This window comes from Patagioenas fasciata, chromosome 4 (assembly GCF_037038585.1).
Source record: "Patagioenas fasciata isolate bPatFas1 chromosome 4, bPatFas1.hap1, whole genome shotgun sequence".
Taxonomy (NCBI): Eukaryota; Metazoa; Chordata; class Aves; order Columbiformes; family Columbidae; genus Patagioenas; species Patagioenas fasciata.
In genome coordinates this window covers 61070911-61090010 of record NC_092523.1, presented here as the reverse complement: position 1 = coordinate 61090010, position 19100 = coordinate 61070911, and the positions used below count along the sequence as shown (strand labels likewise).

Here is a 19100-nt window from a genome sequence, read left to right as displayed (position 1 = left end):
AACCGCAAAGGAGGAACCTGAGGGCTTTGGGGAGGGATGACAGAGACAGGATGCGATCGTGGCTTTGTAAAATAATAATCAGCTTGTACTTGGGGTGCACCCCAAAAAAACCATTGAAACTAATGAAAATAAATGCTTTAATTGCCGATCTGGACTTTGGAATCTGTAACCCTCAAGTGTTCATGGCAAGATGTTATTACAATTTAAAGCACAGGAATTTTTCACTGGTAATGAAGATATCTATGGGGTTATTGCTTGGGCTGTTACATGAGGACAGAATAAAGATCCCTCTTTCTACACCACAAAGTGCACCTTGGCTATTTAGAATTAGCAAAGGTTGTTTTCCTATTAGCAGGTTGTTCTGTGACTTTCCATCACCACATTTGTTTATAGCTTTAACTGCAGTGTTTAAACTAACTGCTGGTTACGTTTCTTATCAGAATGTCATATCATTCTGTGGCATACATACTGATTATTGATTTAAAAGCTCAGGTGATAAAAATATTTGGGAAAAAAAAGATAATGCTGTAAGAAACTTCTGCTGTTGTTTACACTGTTGGAAAATTAAGTTCATTGTATATAATAGCCTGGTGACTGACTTAAATGCAGATTCTCAGTATATGCAAGAATTTGTACCTCTGCGCTCTTAATAGCATGTTTCGCAGTTCAGTCTCGTTGATTTAATATCTAAGAAATGTTTAGAGTCTGTGTCGATAACATGCTTTTTAAGCCACTGTTGAAAAACCAAAGCAAGGGAAGTTTTTCAAATCTTAAGCCCACCCCTCATGTATTAAATCATTTGAAATCTTACAATTGCTGTTATTTTCAGTCCATTGTGTCTGCTTCCTGTTGGTCAAAGGTTACGAGGATAGGGTGGTGTAGAGTGAGGTGGGAAGCCGGCAGGAAAAAGAAAGCTTTGCTTATTTTGGGGTAGACACAACTACAGAAATGGCCAGGACATTGCTTAAATTTTCTGAAGACTTGACGAGGTAAACTAGAAAAAAAACCCTGTTCTTGATGTTGTTTACTTTTCTGCTTTGTAGCTTAGGTATAGGGTGAATGAATTGGACTAAGTAAACAGAATCTTCCTTAAAGAATGTTTATCTTTTTGCTAGGCAGATGTTTTTTATTCAAAAAGAGGTGTAGCTTTTGTTTTGATTTACAAGCTGACTGGGTGAATTCTGTTTCTGAAACGTCAATCTAAACCTGTACCTGTTTGTTCAGTTGTATTGCTAACTCAAGAAAAAAAGAAAAAGAAAAAAGAAAATAAAATTATGCCACAGAGTGTGAATAGAAACTCTGTGATGTATCACTTCAGTACGATACAGGCGTATGTGGGCATGCGTGGGTGTGTTAATATGGCCCTGTAAAACACTTAGTTTATCTTAGTATTTGTATCATTACTCAAGAACCATCTGTAACTTATTGGCTGTCAAAGCCCTGGTGTGAGCACTGGGTTTGGTGAGCGGGGAGCGCGGGGCTGGGTCCCTGGAACGCGGTTCTGGCAAAGCCCTTTGGAGGATTTGGTTTCAGAGCAAATATGGATTCGGGAGGTGGTTCTGTGGTGGGGAGGAAAAAAAAAATACATTAGTTTGTTGTGATGGTTAAATTCTACAAAGCTGTCGATCTAACAATATGTGACACAACAGTACTGTTACAGTCCAGGAAACAATAGGAAACTCTTTTTTTTGTGTGAGTTGATGAGAGCGAGAGGAGTGTTTTGTAAGCTATTCAAAGTAATAATACTGAAGGATTTTAAATAAGTATTCTGGTACGAAGTTAAATTTGCTATTGGCCTGTGATGTAGCTGGTTTTTAAATTTAACTGTTTTGTTCCTATCATTGAGTTATTTGAATCTGAAAGTATATTGTTTGCAGTGTTGGAAAAACAATATTTCTGTTACAATAGAAGCTCAGTTTAATTACCATAGTAAAAACAATTTATCTATCATAATGTCTTGCAAATAATTTTGGCTGTGTGCTTCTTTATATTGAAATTAATTTTTCTCTGGAGTTCTTTGGGTCAGTTTTGTTCAGAAAAAAACTGCTGAACTTAATTGCTAATTATTCTCAGTCTTTGAAAGTAAGAATGTATATGTTGGACACACTGCTTACTTTTGCCATAGCTTTTACTGTTCTTAGCAAATCTTCCTGCTGTGCCTGCACACTTGGTTCATGCGTATTGCAGATCTGATGATTTGTAATGGAAAAGCTAATAATTTTTGTTCCAAAATGTGAATGCTGCACATACCCTTCCTAATTCTTCCCCTTCATGGACTAAGGAATTCCTTGCAATGTCTCACAGCATTTAAAAAGTTCAGTGTTGGTTCTCCCTGTAATACCTTGATGGAACAATAGATTTCCTTTAGCTTTCCCTTTGCAATGCCCGAGTAACGTGGCTTGAGTAAGTGTTGGTCCTTTCATTGCTGTAATAGTGGCTGGCTCATTTATGAAACAGGCTCAGGCTCCTGCTTTAGTCTACAGATACTTGATTTGCAAAAATTTCAGCTAGTGTACAGCCTTGCTCTCCCAAAGAATGAGTGAGGATGGAGCGTCAACATGTCCCATTTCCTTTAGAGATTTCTACATGCGTGTTAATGGACGTGTAGGAGCTTCTTTCATTATGGATATAGCTAGTAGGCTATTTAGTTTGCAGGTAATTCATAGAAATTATGGGGTTTCCTTGCACTGCCCTCTTTAATTCATTGTTAAATCCCCCTTAATTTATCATTCCCAATTGAAGTTGGAGAAGTGGCTGCTTCTGTAGCTCAAATCCCCTTTCTTTTGTGGAGAGTACAAAACACGGTATTTAAGCCTATGAATATTTTGGTGAAGAGTTGATACGCAGAACGCCTGGCCCCTGTCATCTGTGGAAAACTCTGTTTTGTTTGCAGCATGAGCGTGCTCGAGTGACCCAAACATGAAGCCGTGAAGCATGTGTTGTGTGTTTGTTGAAACTGCAGTGTACTTTAGAGGACTTGAAATAGCATCAGAAATTGCATGTTTTTACATAGCTCTGGTCTCTTGTTTTTTCCTTGTATATAAGCCGTTCACAAATGCTGAAGATAGATATCTACGAAGGCAAGGAAGGAGGGGAGGAAAAAAAAAGAAAACTGAATCTGTACAAAATATTACAAAAAGCACTTGGCTTGTGATCTGGAAGAATGAGGATTTTTCATCCCTTATTACAAAATGGCTGTCCTACTAGGAAATGAGAAATGAATAGACAAAAATATCTGCTGAGATATTTCATCCCTGGCTATTAATGAGAAAGCCATGGTTGATATCAGTAGAGTGTAGGCTTGACCTTTCGGCTTTAGATGAATTGTATCATTATAAATCCTCAATTTTTTTTACTTTTCTGTGCATTGCTCTGATGTGACTTGTCACAAGATACACTCATGAGTGCGGGACAGTGGAACTCAAGTCAAACACAGCACGGCTGGAGTCTTCTCTGGCTTTGTCTTCTTAAGGGGGTCTTGCCAGCACTGCAGGAATCCTTGTGCTAAGTAATGGTCAGACACTTAAAAAAAAAAATAGAACCTACCCTGAGTGTTTTGTTTTCTTAGACTAAGACTTGCAGGGCGGGAAGTGACTTTAATTAAGAACTGAAGAAAAGGCTGAAGCAACTCTAAAATAAAACCAAACAAACCTTTGTCTGATAAATACACAAAGCTATTACTTTTAAAATAAATCCATCTGATGCAAAGCTAGATTGTAGTTTGGTTGAGTGATGGTAAATACTATGACAGAGGCTAATCTTGAGGAGGAACCTGAAGGAAGGAGATGTCCTGCTCTTTCTTACTGATTTGGGGAGCCTTCAGAAGTTGAAGAAGGATTAGAGATGCCAGAGAGAAAGAAAAATGCACTAAATGTGATATTGGTGGTAGAGCAAAGCAATAGGGGGTGAATTGCAAGAAGGAGCAAGTCAAGTAAGTTCATTGACTTTCCTAAGAAGAAAAAGCCTAAAAATATGAGAAGAGCCTCAAAACTGCACTAAAGCAAGTCAGTAAATGGACAACTTTAAAATAGATGATGTGATCAGAATGAGAGAAGGGAGATTGTCCTGGCAGTATGATTTTAAACAGGAGGGATATGGGAAAGGCCAGAGAAGGGGGGTGATCAGAGGGGAAAAGGTCACATTTTGGGAACGTTCTGAGAAACAAAGCAGAAAACCGAAGACCATGTAGATGTGTGGGTCAGGTACCTGCAAGAGATAGACTTTTCCTTATGCCGTAAGAAGTGTTAGGCCATGACAAGAGCTGTATTTTGATTGCTGGTATAGCAGTGAGAGATGTCAAAGCCAGTATCTGTGGTGTTACTGGCCAAACTGGAGTTAGGCCTTAGCCACGCAGGGTGGGGGGTGTGAAGCAGAACAACCAGAAGTGAGAAGGTAAGTTTGCGAGTCATTGGAAATTACAGAATATTTATAGGTATAAGAAGTGGATACAATGATGTGAAAGATGGAGGGATGGTCTGGTCACTGGTCCTGGTTTGGAGATGGTGAAATGAGGGCTCGGGTCCTGGCTCTGCTGGAGATCTGCCTTATTGCTCTGTATATCTCTCTGAATCGGTTCTCCTTTGGTGAAGGAAGATGGTAGTTCTCTGGTGTGCAGGAGGACGGCAGAGAGAAATTTGTGTTTGCCATTGGAAAATGTCTGATATACTGCAGAAAAATAATGATTTATTGAAGTGACTGGTGCTACCAATCATAATAAGGATCAGTTTAATGTGAATTAGATGATAACAGACCTGGCTGCACAATCACACTGGGAATAGGCGTAAGACTTCGCGAGGGGAGAGAAGCAAGAACCCCCATGTAAAATGGGAAGGACTGTGAAAGTACTCAGTTTTAGATTCTCAAAATGAAGCAGAAGTTAGTGCTGCGTTGTCCAAATTGTATTTTGCCTCATTTTTGATGCTTTAATTAGGGATGTAATGCTGGGAGACTCGCTCCTGTGCTGGACCATCAGTTACGAAGCAGTGCTCACAGTAAATGTGTGTGGAAGGATTGTTCTGCTGTATTTTCAGTGTTTTCTTTTGTTTGTTTAACAAGCTAAAGTTAGAATCAGCAGCACAAGGCTAGAAAATGGTGACAATAGTTTGAAAACAGGAAATTTTGGCCTTGTGTGTATTCGGAACAGATGATCAGGATGATGGCCAGGAGAGTGGAAACTTCCACTGAGACTGTTTTTTCCTTATTTTGCTCAGTGAGAAAAGATGGTGCTTCCTGGAAAACAAGTCTTAAGTATTTAAAGAAAGTTAAAATTTATCCAGTGTTTTCCTTGTATCACGTTTGTTTATTTTGCAGCCATCTGTTTACACATCTTGGTATTTAACACTACTAGGAGTAGAATGTTTCGACTACTGTCAGATCTTGGAAATGTAATTTCTGCTGTTAGAATTAAGATACTAAACATGCTTTTTTTTGTATTCAGTTGGGTTGTTCTGTCTTATGTTAAAAAAAAAAAAAAAAGAAAAAAGAAAACAACACCAAAAGGCGTTATTTTTGCAGAGGAGAATGGCAGTTGCCAGTAGGTATTATGAGAGTGATTTTTCAGAAGTAACTAGTAATTGCATATCCTTCAGTTCTGGTGCTCATGATGTGGCCTTCAAAAAAAATTCAGATCTTTCCAAAAAATGCTTTCTAAAAAAACCCTCTTAATTTATTTCGATGTAGAAATATGGAAGTGTTAATTTATTGGGAAAAAATGTCAGCTGAAATTTTGACATTTCACTGAGTTTGAGTTAATTCTGCAAGACTGAAGAGTAGCAGGTGGAAAAAGTAAAGTTCTCTACTTGAAGCACCATTACTGAATGTGACCTCTTGTAGCTGCTTGCTGGCAGTTCTCCCAAATCTGTGCTTTGTGGGTTGGAGCTCCTCAGTGACAGCTGTCCCTGCTCTATGCCCACCACAAACACGATTTATAAAGAAGCACACTGTGAAGGAACACTTAGTTTTATTTCATTTGAACTTCTGATAGGATACAGAGCACAGGTCTACTACATGAGCTGGTGAAACTGCCAGAATGGTGATGAATAGAACACCTGGGCACTAGAAATGCAGAGGCAAAAAGGAGAAGAAATACTCAGCCTCTCTTTGTGATGCTTCTTCATGATGTTTGTCAAAGACATGTAGCAATTTCACTGTTGTTTAACCTTCATACTAGGAAAAAAGTAAGTGGAGAGGGATGGATGAAATCGGAGCAAAAAACATTAAGAAAATTAAATCTTGTTCCCAGCAGACAAGTGAAAAGACCTCAGCAGTAGGATCAGGACTTAAAAAAAATGCCCAGGAGAGCATTTTGAAGTAATTTGTCTTTTCCCCCTACTTCTCTCTGGTTCACGCTCTGCGTCTTTTCTTTGTACTTTGTAAGTTCTCTTAGAGCAAGGAATGTTTTGTTGTGTATTTGTAAAATATCATCTATTCTTCTGGATCCTTCTCTGTTGACTTGGGTAAGTCACTTCTTTATTCCAAGGCTTAGTTGACTCCTCTAGGACGGGAGGATGCCAAATATTGCCCTTTCAAAGTAATCTGTGGAGTCCTGAGATGAAAGCCTCAGCCTAAATGTCTGCACACTTGAGTGATGAGGAGGAAGGACTGAAATTTGTAACTTTATTTCTTGGTCTACTGGTTATATATGGGGGAAGGATGTATTGGTGATATGACCAGAGTGGGATGTGGTACCCTCTTCGGCTTACCCAGTGCTCAACATTTTTGGAGAGGTTTTTTTTGGCTGGATGCTACCCAAGAGAAAAAAGGTGGTAATTGTGCTAGAAGAGGAAAAACAGCTTTAAATGATGTGGGGATTATGGGTAATAATACTTAGCAAACCAGAGAAGGGCAGTTGACCAGTTTGTCAGTAAGCAGAGTTATTTCACCACATGATAGCAAATACTGTAAAAAAATTGTTCAGAAAAAGTTGTCTCTCATTTAACATATGTAAGCTTTTTATTTAAACATTTCAGGTAATTATTTTGGCCCCTTGAGCAACAGCTTGAGGGGATCCAAATGAAAAGTTAAATCCCTTACATGTAAGTTATCAACTCTTTCCTGCCCCTTCCTCCTTCCTTTCCCTCTCCATTTACACATACATCCCCTATTTCCTGCATCTTTGAACTATGGCCAGCAGCTGAATGAGGTACATTTCAAATATATGTGACAGGGGAAAAAAAAAAAGAATCCATAAACGTAAAGATGAAGGGGGGTATAGCTCAAGTGTGGTTGACAAGTTCTTCAACAGATACGCCTCTTGTAAGATTATTTTGCAAATCCTCTTCACTGCATACAGGTTTAGCTACAGTCTTTCAAAAAATAAAACAACCAAGACCAAACATTTCTAAATAACGCTTTCTGCCAATTTCTTAGCCGATCCACTCACTTTAAATCAGCAGTTTGCATATATGTGAGTGGAAGAAGGAATTGTTGCAATTTCTTGGGTTTGCTTTGTAACCTACTGAAAATGCTCTGTGAAAAATACTGATTTCTACTGTTGCTTTGATCATTTGATGCTCTGTGGGTGAGCAGCTTGTCACATTTTAGACTACTTCAAAAACAAGCAAACAAGCTTGTTTCTATAGTTGTGATGGTCTCACGATACGATGGTCTCATGATCCAAACGGGACAATGTTTGGCAGGAGCGGTGATGTCCTGTGTTAGACCAGCTGATATGCTTTGCAGCTCAAAGGAGAAAACAAGCTGAGGGACACACAAGGCCTTTCTTACTCTGAAACAAAAGCAGCAAACCTCGTTAAGCTTTGTTTTGTAGTAGATTATTTTAGAAGTCTGCACAGGCTTTTGGTGAACTCGAGTCCCATGGTGTTTACCATGCCACACTTTTAAAAGGAACTTCTGAATTAAGTATTTGATCTGCATGCAGTGTTTTGTAACTAGGTGTTAGTACATTTATAAAATATTTTTTTTAACTCTTTAAAAAAATCTTCCATTAAAAACCCCACCTTCTCTTTCTTTGCTGAAGTATCTTTTCAGAATTAAACTATATTGGTATTGCGACAAAATGTTTAAATCCTATAACCTACAGGCTGTTTTTTTTTTTTTTGACTTTTCAAATGTAGTGCAGTTGGCTCTTGGCACAGAAAACCAGTGTTTGATAATGTATGGCTGATAACAACAGTTAATGTGACAGATAATTAGTACCTACAGTGTTCCCGTGCTTTAAACCAGTTACTTTTTTTTGTGATTGTGAGAAATAGTTGTATGGTCTGTAACATGCTTTATGAAAGAAAATGCAAAGTTTTCAAACAAGAATGCCCAAAGGGATTAAAAAAAAAAAAAGAAAAAAAAATCATATTTGCATAAATACGGATTTGCACGTGTGCATGCTCTCTTTTAGAGATTTCTTTTTGGAAAGCAATTACTGAAGCAGCTCTTCTCTTTACACACATAACACAGTATTATGTACTTCAGTGGGGCAGTGTACAGCTTTCGTTACGACGACAAATACTGAAATGTTAAAAATAGATCAAGCTTTAAGAATCCCAGATATTTTCAAATAACAAAGAGTGATTTATGTGGGCTCATTTTGCACTTTGACAAAATATAGAGGCTCTTTTGTACTATGATTAGCAAGGGTGCTGATGTCAGTTCGCTTGTCTAGCTTTAAGCTTTATTCTGCTGGTAAATTGTGCTTTGTACTGTAATCCAGAGAACCTTTGTATCTGCCTTATTAGTGCGTAGTTTATGGAATTGCTTTTGTTTTTGAATATAATCTGTGCCAGTTTCAGTGAGTGTGACTCATTATATGACTGAAATAAACATTCACATATGCACTATGTGAAAACTCTTCAAAAATAGTAGCAGGTGCTGGTAGGCTAAATTCAATGTTTGCAGTACTTTATAGCTGCTATTTTGTAACCCGGAGGGCTGAAAGAAAATTCTATTTAGCTGGTTGATTTTTTCAGATTTTTAAGAGTCCTGTTTGCTTTGTAATGCTCAACAGAGATTGTCAGCTTTGCTAAGAGTTTTTCACTCCTTGACACAATCCTAGAAATAAACTTTGAGAAAAGGCATGCTTGGGTTGGTACAGATTTTTTTGGTTACGTGAATCGTGAGCCGAAATGGATCTTGCTTCTCAATAGCTCTTTTCCTTCTAATCTCTTTCCTCCTGACTTCAGCTTTGAAAATTTCATCTGAATGACTGAAAGCTGAGCTTGAAGATAAAACTGATTTCTGAAGCAACAGGGTCTTGGCAGTTCAGTTGGTAACTGTTATCTGTGATCGACCTTGTCTGGAGAGGGAACCTCTGATACCGAAGTTTCCTGTTATCCCAGCATCAAATTTGTCACTTGATTTGGAAACAGGAAACAAAACAAACTTTGCTGGTGTTTTTGGGTCGCTGTTAAACAGTGCTTATCAGCTGAGCTACTAGCAGACAATCACATTTGAAATCTAAGTTGATGGAGTTTCATTTGTTATGTCTTCGGTGTTTTACTGTTCACCCAGTTAAACTTATTGCTACTGTGAAAATAGTTGCTTGAGACCTTGGCTTGGTTCACACAGTGCAGCATTTGAAGGGAGATGCTGTATTCACAACAACAATAAATATACTTGTTTTGTAAAGTATGAAAGTTATCTTAAGATCAAATAACTTTCAGAGGCTTGGTAGTTGGAAAATGGATCACAAGCTTTAATTAAGCTGTTTGGTGTTTTTCCCTTTCTGCTGTTTTCTGCATTATCTTTTCATAAGAGCTTCCTAAGCCTGATACCCAAGAAAGGCAGAGCCGCAGGACAATGAGGGTTTTGTGAGGCTCTGGAGTAAAGCTGACAGTGCTGGTTCGGAGCTGGAAGATGGGATGGCAGCGCAGTTCTTGCTCTTTGTCCTTTGTGTCTTCCCTCCACTAGTTTGTTTGTAGGTAACATCTCCAGAAAAAAAGAAATGGAAACTTTCTTGTGCCTCAAGAAACTGGGTCTGAATCTTTTCCTAATATGTAGTAAGAAACTCTTGTTTTCAAAGCTATGTCCCAGTGTGTAGAGGACATCGCAAGTCTTGAGCTCTTCTGGGACCATGCTTGCTGATTTTGTTCCTATTTGTTTAGCATGCAGCCAGAGCTGACCAAAAGAGCTCATCCACCTGTTTGGTTTGGTGGTGTGTCTTTTATATTATTAATTTTTCCTGTTGGTTTTTGACTTCCAAAGGACTCGCTTGCAACCTTGTTTGAATATCCTACAGCAGTTTTAAATAGGACGCCTCGGGGTGTGGTGTGAGTCTGGGGTGTCACAGGCGGTGGTGACTGCATTGATTTATCTTTATCTCCTAGTTTGCTAAAAAGTGTAAAAAACTCAAATGAACAAACCAGTGATGGCTCTCCACTGCGTCCAGGCTTTCTAACTGTGAACACAGCGCACCTCTTCTCGTGGGCCATGGCAGAACGTCTGACTTCTTCTGTCGTGCCCACTCTACTGGCATTTGTGCATATAAGAAAGCCTATAGCATAGGATGCTGTATTGCTGCGAGAGCTGAGGAACCAAAGTGCAGCCAAGTGGGGCAGTTAGGTTGCTGTTGGTAACACCAGGGCAGTTGTATGCGAGCCTCTTGGTTTGAGTTAGCATCTTGGGAGGGAATTACGCCAGGTGGTGGAGGCCCATGGGAGTGAAAGGCCATGGGGGGTTAGTCGGAAGATGAGGCATTTTGATTGTGCTTTTCTCCCTGACCAGCTTTCTGTCTGCAACGGCAGGAAGGTTGGTATAACAAACACAGTGTCCGGCTGGGAAATCTGTTTCTTCTGTGGATGTGCCTTCCACAGAGACTGTTTGCATGTGGTTAAACTAAAACATTTGGTCATTCTACCCATTTCTAATGTTTTTCAAAATAATGCAGCTCTTCTTCTGTAATGAGTGCTATTGTAGAAATATTATGAGGTTCTGAGTGCAGAGTTTCCCTAACATCAGGGTGAGCATATGGGATGAACAATGTCTGTCCTTTAAAATGCAGACCACTATCAATGAGTATCAGTGCAACAGTCAGAGTTAAAGTGCATGACCCCAAAGCAGCAGATATTGGAAACAAGACACTATATTAGTTATAGTTTATTAGTTTATTATAGTTTATATACATACTTTATTAGTTATATTTTATTATGCCTATGTCAGCTTCCTCCAGAAGTTTGTTTTGTGTGTGCGTGCTTCCCACCCCCCCCTCCTGGTCCCCTCCACTCCTTTTCTTTTTTGCTGGATTTGTCTGTTCTCATTTTGTAAACAATGACTTAATTATATGTCCCTTCTTAAAAGCAAAGCTCAAATACAGAAGTAATAAACTTTAAAATACAGATTCGCTAATCCTCTAGTCCACTGCTGTAAGAGTACATAAATAGATTGTGTCAAATATAGGTAACTGGTGTGTAATCTCTTCAAATTACAATTGAACTACTTATTATTACTGAGTTCAACCAAGGTTGAAACCTTACACAAAAGGAAACAGCCTGAAAGTACTGTTTCCTACTTCTAATTTTTCTCCTCTTTTTCTCTCTCCAATTTTCAGGCGTGGAAGAGGAGATGGTTTGTGCTTCGCAGCGGCCGTTTGACAGGGGATCCAGATGTATTGGAATACTACAAAAATGACCATGCCAAGAAGCCGATCCGTATTATTGACTTAAATTTGTGTCAACAAGTGGATGCTGGATTAACATTCAACAAAAAAGAGTTTGAAAACAGCTATATTTTTGATATCAACACTATAGACAGAGTTTTCTATTTGGTAGCAGACAGCGAGGAGGAGATGAATAAGTGGGTTCGATGTATCTGTGATATCTGTGGGTTCAACCCTACAGATGAGGGTAAGTTCTGTTGTTTTTTCTAAGAAAGTACAATACCCACATGCAAAGAATGTTTCAAAGATCAGATGGCTGTCTTTAGCTGGCATTATGTTTTAAAACTCGTATGCATTGGTTGTGACACTTCTTGTTACTCTAAAAAAATTACGCAAAACAGAGGGAAATACTACGAGTTTGTTACAAATTAAGTGAGCTATAGAACTTAGATGATGCTCTTATGTTTGACATGATGTTAGGTCTTGAGAGTATGGGGAAAAAATCTTTTAAGTAAAATCGTGCAAAACAGAAGTTCATCATAACCATCAAAGGAATCCTACTTGGTATAGAAACATACGGTTATGCAAGCAGGAATCAGTGCAAAATGTCAGGTTTCTAGAATTAACGTTTCTCTGTCTGCTTTGCAACTTGAAAAAAAAAAATCAACCCACCACTGGCCATAACAAACAAAAAATAACTCATAGTCCTCCACTATCCAGCTCTAATCCTACCAAAGTAGGCGTTGTATGAAAGCAGCTCGTAGGAAAGAGAGTGCTGTGTTTAATTCGTACAAATACCTTGTGGGCATTGCTTTTCCTGAATCTATCCTTGTTTATTTACTTATTATTCCTGCATTCCTTGTGGAGATCAGTGGGTTGCATGACTGGCTGTAGCTCTGTGCACAGTCACAGGAGAAGATTAAATAGGAGCAATAAGAGGGTTATAACTCATGCCTGACTGAAGGGGCTAGAATTAAATCCCTGGGGTTTTTTATGATTGTGGATTTAGAGAGGTGAGGAAAAAAAGGCTTGCTTTGGTTACTCCAGCCAAATTTTCAAAAATGACTGAAAAATATTGTTGCTGCCAGCAAAGGGGCACTTTGCTTTCTCCTTATTCCAGTTTTGAATTAAAATTCTGTCACGAAAAACTTGTCTACGAATTACCACCCTAATAGCAAATTCAGTGAAGAGTGCTTGTTTTGACAGTTCCAGCATGTTTTTGTGACATCTGGAACACAACCGAGACCACCCACAGCACGTTTTCAAGAGCGATTGCCGTGTGATTCAGCAGTGATTCAGTGTCTGCCAGGCACCCCGTATGTACGGGAGAGAGGGAGGCAGGTGGGCAGGAGATGTTCAGAAATCAGGGGTTCTGGGGACAAACTAGGAATCTGGAGAGTAAGGAGAAAACATGTTTACCTGGCAGCTCTTGTGTCTGCAAGCCCACGAAGGAGCGTGTGTTCGTTGAACGGAGAGGTAGGGTCACCCCAAAGCCATGAGACCTTTCCTTGCTGAGAGCTGCTCATCCCTATTTTTCTGTTGGTGTTGCATCTTCTGTTGAGCTGAGGATGAAACGTGCTATGAATGCAGTGACAACTATCAGTGCCCTCACGGGCTGTTTGGGCCAAAACTGTTTTTTTGCTTCAGTCAGTTTCAGTAACCTATTGCATTGTGTTCTCATTGCATCTTCTGTCTTTGGCATTTTAGCTTTGTCTGAATTACCCTAGCACTTTTACATAGCTGAGAGCTGACCGTACTGCCTGTTTTATGGGTTTAGTAGTGTCCTGCAATGTGTTGATGAAGAGTTAAAAAAGGAAAATCAGTTGCTGAGTGTGTATTGCCAAGTTCTTGTTTTAATGAGGTAAATCTTCATAATAATGGAAAACCAACTCATAAACATACTTTATAAAGTCAGTGTTAGCCTGCATTTTATTTTGAGAATTTAAAGAATAGGTCAAAGGCACTGAAAACAACAAAAAGCACTGTTACTGTAATATGGAACTGAACAGAAAGAGACTGTATTGGAGAATAACCAACCTTCCATTTAGTCTGTGGAAATGGAAGATGGTTCTCTTTGAAGCTGAACAGAATGTCTCTTGCCAGACTGTTACCGGTCTGGTTGTGTGAAGGCTGTCATTGGCACCCTTTACTTGACCAAGGACTGGAGGTACCACTTGCCTATGGCTCCTTCTGCTCTTCATTTGGAAGCCCAGTCCAATTGCCTCCTTGGATTTACAAAGAGAAAAATGATGAGGTGGTGGTGGTTAGTGCTATTAGAAAATGAATATGGAGTTCTTGGTTTTGGACTGGGAGGAATGAGAAAGAAGGAATTCGTCATAACTGTGAAGAGACAAAAAAAAATAAAGGTCCCTTCAGACCAGGTCTGAGCTGCTGCTTCTGTACTCTGTGAAGACTCAGGAATTCCTGTGATGATAAGTTTGTGTTTTATTTAAAAATTAGTATTGGCAGTAATTTCTATCTATCTAATGCTTCATTGTGACCTTCCAGTTAGAAACTGATTGATGCACATGAAATCCATTCATTTTGTACATCTGCAGTGTTACATTTGTATTTGGACGGAGTAGTTAAATTCATGTTCCTTAGTTATTTTTACAAGCTGTTGCGTCTCCTGCTTTCTGATTGCATCATAGTATAGTGTTATCTGTAATGATTGCATTGCAATTATATTATATGGCTTTTTATAGGGACTTTCTTTTAAGGTGGGGCTTACACTAATTTGGGGCTCAACTTAGAAGCATGAAGGAAATAATTTTTTAAAATAAGCTAAATAATCCTACCTCTGTAAAGAAATTTATTGGTACATTGTATGCCTTCCTAAGATAATGTTTTGTGTTTTCAAATGGAAACTGTAAGATGTTTCTGTAGCATCTTTCTAAAATGCATGTGTAAAGGTGAGGGAGCTGCACATGAGTATGGGTTTTAGGTTGGCCACTGAGTTTCATACTGCACTTTTAATGTTTGTGTTTTCTTTGTAAGGCCATAATATAATAGGTCATTTGGAGGTTAAAATGTAACTATAAGCAAAAATGTATTGCCTGTGTCTTGAACTCCAGTGAGGCTTTCTAGGATGCTGAGGCTAAATGGACATGGGAGATGACTGTTCTGTGCCTGCGGCTGTGGTGACCTCAGCTGTAATACTGTGGCCTGAACTTCCAGAAGGATGAAGATAAATGTTTAAAGAATGGTAAAAACAGAGAAAATGGATTTTTTGTTTTTTAAAGAGAAATCAATGAGGAAAAAGGTTGAGAGATTTGTCTTTCCCAGAAAGAAAATATTGAGGGAAGGCCTGACTTTCAAAGTATAAAAAGCTGTGATAAGCAAGACATGGATCAGTTGTTATCAGAAGAGATAAGTAATTTGTTTATTTTTTCTGTGAGGAATGTAACTATTAAGGAAAAACCTTCTAAGGATATTTAAGCATAGGCTGTGAAAGCCCTTCCCTCGAATTCAGTAGACATCTGCGATAAATGTTTTATACGTGATCCAGCTACACGTTTCTGTAATTTAATGAATTGCATGCTTGGCAGGACAGGGGAAGGAGGAAATAATCTTACTATATGCAAACATTTGACTTGCATGTATTCATTTGAATAAAGATAGCAATAATAAAGTAAACCAGAAGAAATAACCAAGTAAAGCAGAAGAAAAAGAAAAGGGAAGAACAAGACGCTGAAATCTACAGTTACATTTACAAAAAAATAATTAACGTGGTAGTTTCTGCCATCGTAAGGACTGTGCTTTGCGAGAGCTATAGCTTGCTTTACACGTAATGCTTTCAAAGTTTGCAGTATTTCTGCTCAGGCAGATGCTATTTGGTATGTGCCTCTCGTGCCCTCTGCATTTTGAACAGTGAAGTTACTTTCAAATAACTTTTTAAATCGTGTTCTAATCATGCATGCACTGCAGGTTGGTAATAGCTTGGGTGCGGTATCAGTGACTGGCAGGGTGAATGTAACTCCAGCTTCTGATCCTGACTCCTTGTGTGCTCTCTCATACTGGATGGTCAGGCATCACTGCTGCTGCGCTGCAGAGAGGATCTCCCTTTCAGATCAGGATACATTTGTGCTGCCTGTAACATAGGGCTGGAACAGAAAACAGGCTTTGCCACTCAGAACTTGCTACATGTAGTAAGAGGCGTCAGCACAGGAGTGGAGGCATGGGAAGAAGTGAAGGCAAATGAGGTGGTTTTGACCGTTGTGACAGTTAAGTGGTCTTAGAGCTTCAGCTGTTGGACTGTTGTTGGACTCTGGCTTTACTGAAATAAATCTTCAAGAGGTCTTTGATAGAGGAATAGTGGGCATTGGAGGTAGAATCATAGAATCATACCATGTCCTGAGTTGGAAGGGACTCATGAGAATCATCAAGTCCAACTCATGTCCCTGCATAGGACAACCCCAAAATTCATGCCATCACTGTGTGTTTAGGGTGACTTTCCTGCAGGAAGGGTCTACCTATAAGAAAGCAAAAATGTTCTCCTTTGACAGCTTTCAACAAGTGGATAATAAAGCCTAGTGCGCTTGACAAATCAAAATCACCATCTCGATAATCTGTGATGGATATTAGGGACTTTGATCATGAAAAGGCTCCAAAGTGAGGAGAAATAGCCTGGGCTTGTAAATGAAGGAAGGGAGGCTCTAGAGGAACGTAGAGAGAAGTGCAATGACAGAGTAATAAGCTTAAAGTCTTTACAACAAAGTTCTCAGTGGGTATGAGTGAGGCAAGAGTGGTATAGTAAAATGGGAATTTGTTGCGTTTATTTAGATATGCAGTGAAAACAGTCTATTTCAGGGGGTGTCAAGCTCATTTTCACAAGGGCCACATCAGTCTCACAATTGCCTTTAAAGGGCCGAATGTAATTTTAGGACTGTAGGAGTTTAGACACATTTAGGTCTAGAGGGTTGGCTTGTTTTAATGCGTGTGATGATAGGAAGGACTGCACAGTAGAGATGACGTACTTAATTACAAACTGAGTTTTTTTGGTATCTCTTTTTGTGGAGGCTTTTCTGGTTGCTTGCTTTGAAGAAGCAAAGGTGGAGAATAATGGCCACTGAGATGTACGTACATATGTGTGGATTGCGTGTGTGTTTTTTCTCCTTTGAGGGTGGTATCCCCAGGAGGAAGGAGTCAGAGTTAAAAGATTTCATCTGGCAAAATTGCAGAACAGTAATAAAATTAGGAGAAGCAGGAGCAGGGAAGGACCCAAGACTAGGCATGGTAGGTTTGGTAGAGGTGGTAGCTGGTGCCTAAAGAGCAGAGTAAAGGGAAGCAAAGCTGAGATAATTGTTGCTTGTTACGTGAAGGAGAAAGAGAAGACAGCAGAGACTAAGATACCTTTGACCTCTGATGATGTGGTTAAAGGCTGGGTGACTACAAGAGATGATGAGTAGAAGGGAAAATCTGCAGCAGTTTGTCTTCCCTTATAAATATGTAAGGAAAAAGGGCATATATTAAAAATATGTAATTTACTATTGGGAGTGCAGTCAGAATCTTAATTTTTTGTTTGGGGTTTTTATCTTAAGCCACCAGCTGCATGTGACAAAAATTCATATGGAAGATAATTCTACTCTTTCCTTGAGGAAAAGACTGAATCTAATATGTATCAGTGATTAGCTTAATATTCCCTCAGGTTCCTGCTGGACACCTTTTGTGGCCTCACCATTCCCTGAAGAGTTGCCCGGAGAAAGGGGTTGCAAGAGGGCGGGTTGGAAAGCTGTTCTGCAGATTGCTGGTGATCAAACAGTGAGATGCTGTGGGGCACAATGTGGAGCATTAAAAATAGAGGTGCCAGTGGTTCTAGACAGTGTGCTGTGCCACAGCTCTGGCTGGGTATGCTCCCCCTGGGGCTGTAGCAGCTTGCTGTGCTGAGGAAAGCTCTGGGCTTCGCTAAAATAGTGAAGAAAAAACCCCAAACTTAATTAACGCGGTGCGTTGCACTGTTTCTCTTCACAAGCAGCTGCAGAAGTTAGTCTCTAACAGGGCTCCTTGATTTTTATTTCGTATTTTTTATTTCCTGTGTTCACCCAGCCTGCAAACCATCTGAAGATGCAGAGAACAGGCTACATATGTTTCTTCCCCCCATCCCCTGCTTTGAATGAACAGACTTCAAAAGAAAATTGCAGGTGGAGTGGGGGAAGAGATTCTGAGTGGAAATGCTTTTGGTATTTTTGAATTTCAAATGGGTAACCAAAAGCTCAGCTTAGAATTATATATGAACTGCAGACAGAAAGTACTAAATTTTAGCTGTGATTTCTGAAAGCTGGAAACTTCAGCATGTGACATGAACTTAGAACAGTCAGTCATGTTTCTGGTTCAGATTCAGGAGGCAAGGTTGTTCTGAGCATAATAGACAGCGAGCAACTACTGGATGCTTCATTAGTGTTCTTTAACAGCCTATCATGTGTGTCCTCAGAAAAAGAGAGGAGAGGGACTTTGGGTTTTTAGTTTAATATCATCTCAAACTTACAAAATGCACAGGGACTTGTTATTAAAGTGTTTAAAAGGATTTTCTCTGGGTATAGCTGAAACGTTCAGATTTGAGTCTCACTGCATGGACTTCATATTGATTGTAAGCTCATCATTTATGCGGAAAACCTCTTAGCAAAGCTTGTTGTGCTGCCAAACCCGGACTAACGTGTCCGTGCATCTTCTGGGCTGGATCTGGCTCGCGTCTCTGGAGTTCAGTGTTCGAACAGAGCCGGTGCTCGTCTGTCTGCGCCTGTCAGCGTACACACATGGTGCTGTGTGCGTGCACAGGTACACGTGTGTCCCTTTGGGTTCCAGGCTCTTTCATTTGAGACTGTGTAAAACCTGATACTAGAGGAAACTCCAGCGGTGTCTTTCAGGATGTATCTCATCACATTAAGCAGCATAGACAATGACTCAATTTAAAAAAAAAAAAAAAAAAAAAGAAAAGAAAAGAAAAAAAGCCCTTTTAAGGATTAAAGTGAAGGTTTTATTTTTTTTTATTATGGCTTCCACTGCTCTATCTGTAAATTTTTGTTCAAGATTATTACTCTAATATTTTGTTTGCCATTGGTTGTTGTAATGATAACATCTGCATCATAGTAAATGGATTGAATGAAACATCTTGGAAGAATAGTAGAATCATGTGATTGCTTATCTGTTGCTGAATCACTGTTACAATAACAAAATCCCCTATTTTAGTCTTTCTACGTATGATCTGCAAATAATGCATTTCCTGACTTTGACTGCAGTTTTGACAATGAAAGAAGTGCTTGCTGTAATGCAATTTCTGCATTTTGTTCACTTTGAGAACATGTCAAGTATTTACATAATTAGAATATTAAGATTCTGTATAGCATAATGTGGAAAGCAACTTAATTTTTGCTCTCATTAAAAAACAAAACAAACCAAACAAAAAAACCACCAAACCCCAAAACAAAACCCAACAAACTGCAACAACAAAAAGTCTCTTCAGAACACAACCAACCCGAAATGCAAACTCCCACACTCAAATCTTCGAGATTGTTCATAAAGCACAGATAGGAACACATGGAATAAGGAGGCTTTATAT

General features: G+C 39.2%; 1 protein-coding gene across 10 annotated transcripts in view; it reads left to right on the top strand.

Moving 5' to 3' along the window:
• GAB1 (GRB2 associated binding protein 1) overlaps positions 1 to 19100 on the top strand; it is a 102274-nt gene that overhangs the window by 47352 nt on the left and 35822 nt on the right. For 9 of the 10 annotated variants that reach the window (XM_065836508.2, XM_065836511.2, XM_065836512.2 and 6 more), the window contains exon 2: positions 11498 to 11792. In XM_065836508.2, coding sequence (XP_065692580.1) covers positions 11498 to 11792 — 295 coding nt within the window. Of the gene's footprint in view, positions 1 to 888; positions 990 to 11497; positions 11793 to 19100 lie in introns of those variants that run through there. The other variant, XM_065836515.2, reaches the window with a different exon arrangement.